The sequence below is a fragment of the Microchirus variegatus genome, assembly GCF_963457635.1.
Source record: "Microchirus variegatus genome assembly, chromosome: 4".
Lineage (NCBI taxonomy): Eukaryota > Metazoa > Chordata > Actinopteri > Pleuronectiformes > Soleidae > Microchirus > Microchirus variegatus.
In genome coordinates this window covers 19,557,515-19,565,660 of record NC_139805.1, presented here as the reverse complement: position 1 = coordinate 19,565,660, position 8,146 = coordinate 19,557,515, and the positions used below count along the sequence as shown (strand labels likewise).

Sequence of the window (8,146 nt, the reverse complement as noted above, 5' to 3'; positions counted from 1 at the left end):
ACATTTTAATGTTGTTTAGCCTAGTACCTAGTATAGTATCTATAATAATAATAATATTAACATTATAAGTGCTAATATTAACTGAAAACAGCGTAAGCTAGCGTGTTTTAATGTTGTTTCGCCTTAGTGTGGTATCTAGAATCAATACGGGGATAATATTAACATTATAAGTGCTAATATTAACCAAAAACAGTGTTAGCTAGCGCATTTTAATGTTGTTTCACCATCTAGTACGGTATCTAGAATTAATACAGGGGATAATATTAGCATTAAGAATTCACACCACTTTTTCAAACATTGTTTGAAGCTAAATGTGACAAAATACCACATTTAGAACCCCAAAAGCACCCCATACCACACTGCAGCTGGTTTGTTTAAAAACATCACAACACAAGATGGCGGCCTCCATAAAGCGAGGCCCTTGCCTCAGGTTCATATAACACAGCCTCATTCGCGAAAAACGATTTTTTATTTCGAGTGATTACATAAACATACATGTTGTTTGACACTGGTCAATAAATAATCACTATAATTGTTTATCTAAGTGCCATAAATAGTAATCCGTTGAGAGAAAATGTCAAGATAAGATAAATTGAGGGGGAAAGTCATTTATGTCCAGCAAAGCTTCAGTGAGTACGGTATACGGAGTTTTAATCATTAACTCGGCGAGTCCGATGTTTGTTTGCACACTTGTTTCTTTGCTTTTCCGCCGCCTGTGATTTATGGAGCTGGTACTGTTACATAACACACACACACACACACACACACACACACACACACACACACACTCCGCCTCCTGCCGTCGTTATTATTAAAGACAGCGCGAGACACAGCGGATCACCTCTGCGCGTGAGTCCAGACAGGTAAGACTACCACACACACACAAACACAAACACAGACACCCAAACACAAACACAGACACACAAACACTGCACGTTTGCGCACCAAGACCCATAATTCTCGATCATAACCTCATGAGAAGAGAGCAGCGATAGTGAAGGCTACTCGGAGATGGACGGCAACGCCCGAAAAAAAGAAGCGAACAACAGTTAACGTGTTCACCAAGTTAAAGTCGATAAAGTGCGATTGTTAGAAGCAAACGTTATCTGGTTTTGCGGAACTTTTGGAAAGTAAGTTTTTGGTGCAGACGTGTTTGAGCGGTCGCTTCCTCTGGTTGTTTATGTTGAGGACTGTGTGTGTGTGTGTGTGTGTGTGTGTGTGTGTGTGTGTGTGTGCGTGCGTGCGTGCGTGCGTGCGTGTGTGTGTGTGTGGTGGCTCAAGCACAAAGTGCAAACAAATCTGGCTAATTGTTATACCATCGGTACTGACGTATTATTGTTATTATTCTGGGTCGGTTTGGTGAACATAGAAGTCATATTGTATAAGAGTTTCCATTATTTTTGTATGCAAGTTTTCAATTTGCACATAAAAACACACGTGTGCTAGAGAAGGGAGGTGGAAAAGTTGAGTGTTTTGCATTCTTCTGCACTCGGATAAAAACAGCTGAATCTGCAGAAAGACGAGTGCAGATAAGAGCACCACAGCATGCCTTTAACAGAAGCAAGTGTTGTTATACTAATTTATTCTTATCTTGGTGAACAGACTGCTGATATTTCATAGCAGTTGCTGTAAATACATAAATGTATATCTTCTCAAACGTGGCTACAAAGTGTGTGCTGCATCCATCTGAAAATATGTATATATTTATGTGTGTATACTTCCCATGATTATCTTTAGTGTGAATTTTTGGTGTTTTCTAAGGTCATTTAAAGACACAGTGACACAGCTTTATATTGTAAAAAGTCATTTAAAAATTTTCTTGTTCCTTGTTTCCTCAAGAGAAAAACAAAACAGGGGGTTTACGTGAGCTAACGCATGTGCCAAAGTGGATGATTAAAGATTAAAGAACTTCCTGCAGCTGCGTGGCTGCACCTCTCTCGTACAACAAAGCACAAACACTGTTTGTTTCACCCTGGTGTGGTTTGTTCTCCACAGATCTGAAGAAGAAGTATGAGTCGCCGGGTGGCCATCGTTGGAGGGGGCACATCAGGTCTGGCCGCTATCAAGAGCTGCTTGGATGAGGGTCTGGAGCCTGTCTGCTATGAAAGCAGCGATGACATCGGAGGTCTGTGGAGGTACAAGGTGGGTCACCAAGTGTGTTTATCACTGCATTTATATCACTAATATAAAGTGGACTGTAAGATTCATTATATTCACTGTGTACATTTTTCTATCCGACTTTGTTCACATGTGCCCCCACAGATGAACACACAGTCATTCAAAACTACAGTTTAACCTTGTTCATTTGTTTATTGAATACAAACACATTAAGAGATGAGGCTGACAGATGCTGATAGGCAAACAATATAAACACGATCGCACTTGCTTCAGCAAATATGTAACGATATGTACGAAAAGCAGCCGCACACTCGTAAAATGATGTTCATGCTGACAGTGTGACAAAGGCCATGAAGTCTGACTGTATCTGAGAATATTCTTTTTAGTATCTGTGACAAAACCAGGGGCTTTTTTTCCACCAATAACAAGAATTATGCACTGTTGTCTTAGATGTGCATTAGACTTTTGACGAGAGAAGTCAACCGCTTGAACCTGAACCAGGGTGCTCTTGGTGTAAACAGAAGAGTTATTCTCACGAGTATATTTGACCACTTGACCAACAGCTGTCAACAGCAAACAGCCTAAACTCCCTCAGAACATCAGAAAACATTATTCCCAAAATAATTTCTTTCAAATTTTTTATTCAAACATGTTATTGTGAAATGTTGATTTTGCCCTGCCCTTGCCAATGTCCTGATCTGACCCAAAACAGGGGAATAAAATGCTTTTCATAGGACTATGGAGGCCCCTAGGGGTAAAACACCTCAAGCCAACTCAGTCTTATTTTTTCTTTCCATTTCTTGCCATTTCTTCTTTGCAGAAGTTCAAGTTTAGTTGTCTTCAGGCTATTCATATACACTGCATATATTAGTGCAGTGTTAACATTTGCAGAGCCACATGTTGTGACACAGGAGCAGCAGAATTCTGTTTCACTGTTTCTCAACAGAGTTGCGGCTTAATTTGTTTAAACTTCCTGCGTGACTGATCCTCAGTCTTTCTCCTGTATTCCAGCCGTTTTCGGTTGCATAAATGTCACACGATGTTCATTAACTGTTTTTAAAATGTGTGACACTGAACACACTCACACTCTGTGAGTGTAATCAGTAATACTGAAAAACAAGAACAAACAGTTCCATTAATTCCGATTAACATGTTAACACTTTATACTTTTGTCTCATGGATCATATGTTCAACTCAATTCAAGCAACAATTGTTAAAATTGTTAAACACTATAAAAAACATTGCACATCCCTGGCGTCAAGCATCCTTATTTAAAAGTCTAACAGTACTTTTTCCTCTCTGTTCTTGTTTGATTCATCCTCACAACCCTGCAGGAGGAGCGTGAGCCAGACAGGGCCAATATCTACCACTCTGTCATCATCAACACCTCCAAGGAGATGATGTGTTTCAGTGACTTCCCAATCCCCGCACACTTCCCAAACTTCATGCACAACAGCTCCATCATGGAATATTTTCGGATGTACGCCGACCACTTCCAGCTCACTAAGCACATACGCTTCCACGTCAGTATTCCTCACTAACCTCGTGCCTACAAAAACGTCTGAAATGATTCACAATTGTTGCCTCAGTTTCACATTTGAAAGACTGTTTTGATACAATCTAACATTATCTTATAATATATCGTTGTAATGGCAGTTTCTTTCTGTCTCTCTGTCACCCAGACCAAAGTCTTGCAGGTGAAGCAGAGGTCTGATTTCTCTCACTCAGGCCAGTGGGATGTTGAAACGGAGAACAAAGATGGCAAAAAGGAGAAGCACATTTTTGACGCAGTGATGATCTGTATCGGACATCACTGCCAGCCTAACCTGCCCCTCCATGACTTCGCAGGTATGACTTTCATCCACCTCATGCATCCATCTTTTATCTATATACGTATATCTTCCATTGTCTACCACTTTATCCTCCACATCGCGAGGGGCCTGCTGGTGCCAATTCCCCTTGATTTGACTTTGAATAAGGTTGTTGACTCTTAAAGAAAAGTTATTCCCTATGAGGTTTATGCAGTTGGGGAGAGAGGGCAGGTTTTATGAGCAAGAGAATTTCCCTATGAGCTCGCCTAATCGCAGTTAATGCATTTGCAGTGGCTCCTTTTTTGTAATCGGAGGTCGGAATGACTATAAAGATCTCTTCTGATGACATGAACAGACGCTCATGACACTTTACAACGACCTTTACAACTTCATCTGTAATCTAAGAGAGGAGACGTAGGGACAGTGTTATTGGTATCTGATTATGTAAACAACCTCTGGCACACTTACCTTTAGCACACTATATATATTACAAGTATATCATGACAACAGTGCACAAGGTGATCAACAATACTACCAGAACTGATGTAAGATGTACTTCACTCACAGACCAAAGTCTTCTTTTATCAGGGATATGGAGCCTCCTCTCCAGTCACTACATATAATATGTCTTTAAGGGGATCATTTATTAGTAGAGGTTTTATGGGGGGTTAGGTTCAACATAACTGTTGTTAGGAAAATGACGATTTGATGAACCGCACAAAGGAACGGTGTTATTCTGTAACTAAAACAAAGATAGTAGATAGCAGTACCTCCTTCTATCACAGTATCCTGCTACTGCTGCGTCTGCTACTAACGCACTGGATTTTCGTGAAACACGATTATCCTCCTCCTGCAATAAAGTGAAACGCAGAATAAAAATATCACGTTTACTGTCAACAGTTTGACCATAGTAAAAACAGCAACCTGCAGTTTTGCCAACTTCTCACATGGGTTAAGATGACCCACTTACAACAACCCAGGAGTAAAGATAGATCTACATTTCTTTGGTAGTGTCATGTCAGTGGCTCAAAGGGATTGAGCCATGGTAGCTCAGTGGTAGGACAAGTTGCCTCGCCAACTGGAAGGTTGTGGGTTCAATTCCTGGCTCTGCTAATGTGTCCTTGAGCAAACATAGCATGTGAATGGCAAAACTGTTTCCATATAAATACAGACCATTACCAACTCTTCTTCTGGGGTGGAGTAGTACTCCCATGTGCAGAGTATGGTTGTACTCAATTGTAAGTCGCTTCGGATAAAAGCGTTGACTAAATGACATGTAATATCTCTCTTTCAGGGATTGAAACATTCACAGGGACCTATTTCCACAGTCGCGACTACAAGACTCCTGAGCAGTGGAGGGATAAAAAAGTTGTCGTGGTTGGAATAGGAAACTCTGGAGGAGACATCGCAGTGGAGCTGAGCAGAGTCACTAAACAGGTTGTTATGATCCTTGTCACCCATGGTCAACTTGTGTTTACCTCCTTACAGTTACAATAACAATTGATGACAGAATTCAGAAACAAACCTAATGTATGTTTATGTAGTAAATGTTACATTTTCATAACACTTCACCGGTGTGATATTGACCTATTGTGATGTTTGTTTTCTTCTCAGCTCTACCTAAGCACTCGAAGGGGAGCTTGGATTCTGAACAGAGTTGGGGACAACGGCATCCCGCTTGATTTGAATTTTAACCGAGCTTTCGAGACTTTGCGTAGAATCCTTCCATTTGGTTTATTCTGTTCTCTGGCAGAGCACAGGGTCAATCAGAGATTTGATCACGCTTTGTACAGCCTGAAGCCAAATCACAGGTAGAGTATTTGCAGTGGTTTATTTTATTCTTCTGCTTCTTCCAGCTTTTTCCTTTAGGGGTCGCCACAGCGGATAATCTGTTTCCTTACCCTATCCCTTTGAACATTAAATGCTATGTTAAAAAAAAAAAAAAAGCTATTAATTGTCCCATTATACTGATATACCCTGTATATATAAGTCCTGATGGTGATATTTGGGTCACAATCAGGACACACATTTCTAATAGATCTCCAAATCTATTAGAAGATGGTCATAAACTTTATTCACCACCTTCACTCTTGTAGCCTTCAAGACTTATCATCTCATCAAATGACCTAACTAACCAGTGTGAATATAACTCTCAGGATGTTCAGCCAACATCCCACAGTCAGTGATGAGCTCCCCAACCGCATCCTATCTGGGACTGTTCAGGTGAAACCCAACATCTGTAGCATTGAAGGATCCGCTGTGGAGTTTGATGATGGGAGTGTCGTGGAAGACGTTGACCTGGTGGTAGGTTTTTTGTGTGTGTGTGTGCACTTACAAACAGCACAGCTGGTGTGTTCTTTTGTGAATGCTAACAAGTCTCTTGTCTTGCAGGTGTTTGCCACAGGTTACAAGTTTTCCTTCCCATTCCTGGCTTCACAAGTGGTCTCTGTGTCTGAAAACAAAGCAAGCCTGTACAAGTATGTGTTTCCTCCCGAGTTAGCTCGTCCTACACTGGCTATCATTGGGCTAATTCAGCCTCTGGGAGCCATTATGCCCATCTCTGAGATACAATCTAGATGGGCCACGCGTGTCTTCAAAGGTGCTACTATTTTTATGCAAAGTTGCTGTTACTGTCACTTTAAAACTCAGGAGACACATTATTTTATGTCAATGTCTCATTGCATACAGGCTGCCTCAAGCTTCCCTCAGTGGCTGAAATGATCAAAGATAACAAATGCAAGCAGGAAACCATGGCTAAAAGGTACTGCTGTGGGTTCATACAAATACAAATATATTGTACTTTGTATCAGGAAGCACCCAATTTTGCTCTTCAAAATAATCAGCAAGTGTTTCCTTTTCAGGTATGTCCACAGTCAGAGACACACCATCCAAGTGGACTACGTCTCATACATGGATGAGATCGCAGAGCAGGTGGGGGTTCAGCCAAACATCACAAAGATGCTGTTGACTGATCCCAGGCTGGCACTGAACATTATATTTGGTCCTTGCACACCGTACCAGTATCGTCTCAGAGGACCAGGAAAGTGGGCCGGGGCCCGTCAGGCCATCCTCACTCAGTGGGACAGAGTGTCTAAGCCTTTGATGACCAGACGTTGTAATGAGCCCGAACCCAAGAGGATGTTTAAGTGGGCTTTGATTCTGACAGGTGCTTCTGCGGGCTTGGTTGCATATGCTTTCAGGGAGAGCATTACAGATTTCCTACAAGATCCCAATGCACTGCTGGACAAGATTAAAACATACCTACCTGTCCAGTGAAGGGAAATGCAAACCGATTCCTTCTGAGCTATGATTGCACTAACATTTTTGCTAATTCATGTTGGCTTCTAAAAAGAAAAGGGCTACATTTTCTTAAATCATTTTAACCAGCAGACAGACTGTTTCCATTGCTTTCCAACAACATTCCAAAATCCCACTGCTGGATAAGAGAGAAGTGTACTTGCCTGCACAACGATGTGCATCTAATGTCTGTTCATTCGTGTCTAACATGATTGTGATTATACAGTGCTTTGCTTACTCAATGATAAGGATATGTTAGTGAACATGGTGTCTATTGACAGTGTACATCCATAAGCAAATCAATATTCAGATTAGTCAGTAGTAATTAAAATAGATAAAGATGAATTGAGAACATTCATTGTGTTTTTTTGTTTGGTCTAAATTGATGCATTATGTGTTGCTCTTCATTATGTATGTATGTAAATTATCATAATAAGATGTTTTTTAAACATTTATGTTAAATACAAATGTCACTTTGCATTGTATTGTCACGAAATACTCAAGTGCCTAAAAATGTAGTCTAAAACACTTGGACTATAAACAAAGATGATGTAGATTGTTCAATGATGCCACCTAATGGTGGCTTCAGGGTGTGCCTGATGTTTTGCTGGGGGGGAAGAAACTACATATTATAGTCTATATTTCACACAATAGCTCTTTGTGCCTCATAGCATCATACTGAAGTAATGTGCACCCCTCAAGGTTCAGTGTTTACCTCATGAAGTCACGAGCCACACTTGAGACCATTCCGTTTTATGAAGGACTGTGGCACAGTTGTGAAAGGATTGCACTTGAGAAAGAATATTCATGAATCTAAATCGAATATAAAAAATGTGAACTTGGTTTGGAAGAAATTTGTTTTGACGACATTTGTGCTTTTGTTTTTATTTGGAGATGGAGCTCACATTGTATGTTAATAA

General features: G+C 40.6%; 1 protein-coding gene across 1 annotated transcript; it reads left to right on the top strand.

Annotated features, from left to right (window-relative positions):
* Positions 1-820: 820 nt before the first annotated feature.
* Positions 821-7,862, top strand: LOC310925497 (flavin-containing monooxygenase 5-like). Its single transcript, XM_083887465.1, has 10 exons — positions 821-863; positions 1,996-2,142; positions 3,453-3,641; positions 3,801-3,966; positions 5,224-5,366; positions 5,544-5,740; positions 6,086-6,233; positions 6,321-6,528; positions 6,618-6,690; positions 6,791-7,862. Exons 2-10 carry the CDS (start codon positions 2,011-2,013, stop codon positions 7,203-7,205), a joined length of 1,671 nt encoding a protein of 556 aa, XP_083743591.1. The 5' UTR covers positions 821-863; positions 1,996-2,010; the 3' UTR covers positions 7,206-7,862.
* Positions 7,863-8,146: the final 284 nt, after the last annotated feature.

Bases quoted from the DNA above. Each gene is read 5' to 3' on its own strand.
- LOC310925497 (XM_083887465.1), top strand. From the start codon at position 2,011: ATGAGTCGCCGGGTGGCCATCGTTGGAGGGGGCACATCAGGTCTGGCC. The intron at 6,234-6,320 runs GTAGGTTTTTTG...CTTGTCTTGCAG, and splicing joins TGGAAGACGTTGACCTGGTG to GTGTTTGCCACAGGTTACAA. The intron at 6,529-6,617 runs GTGCTACTATTT...CATTGCATACAG, and splicing joins GGCCACGCGTGTCTTCAAAG to GCTGCCTCAAGCTTCCCTCA.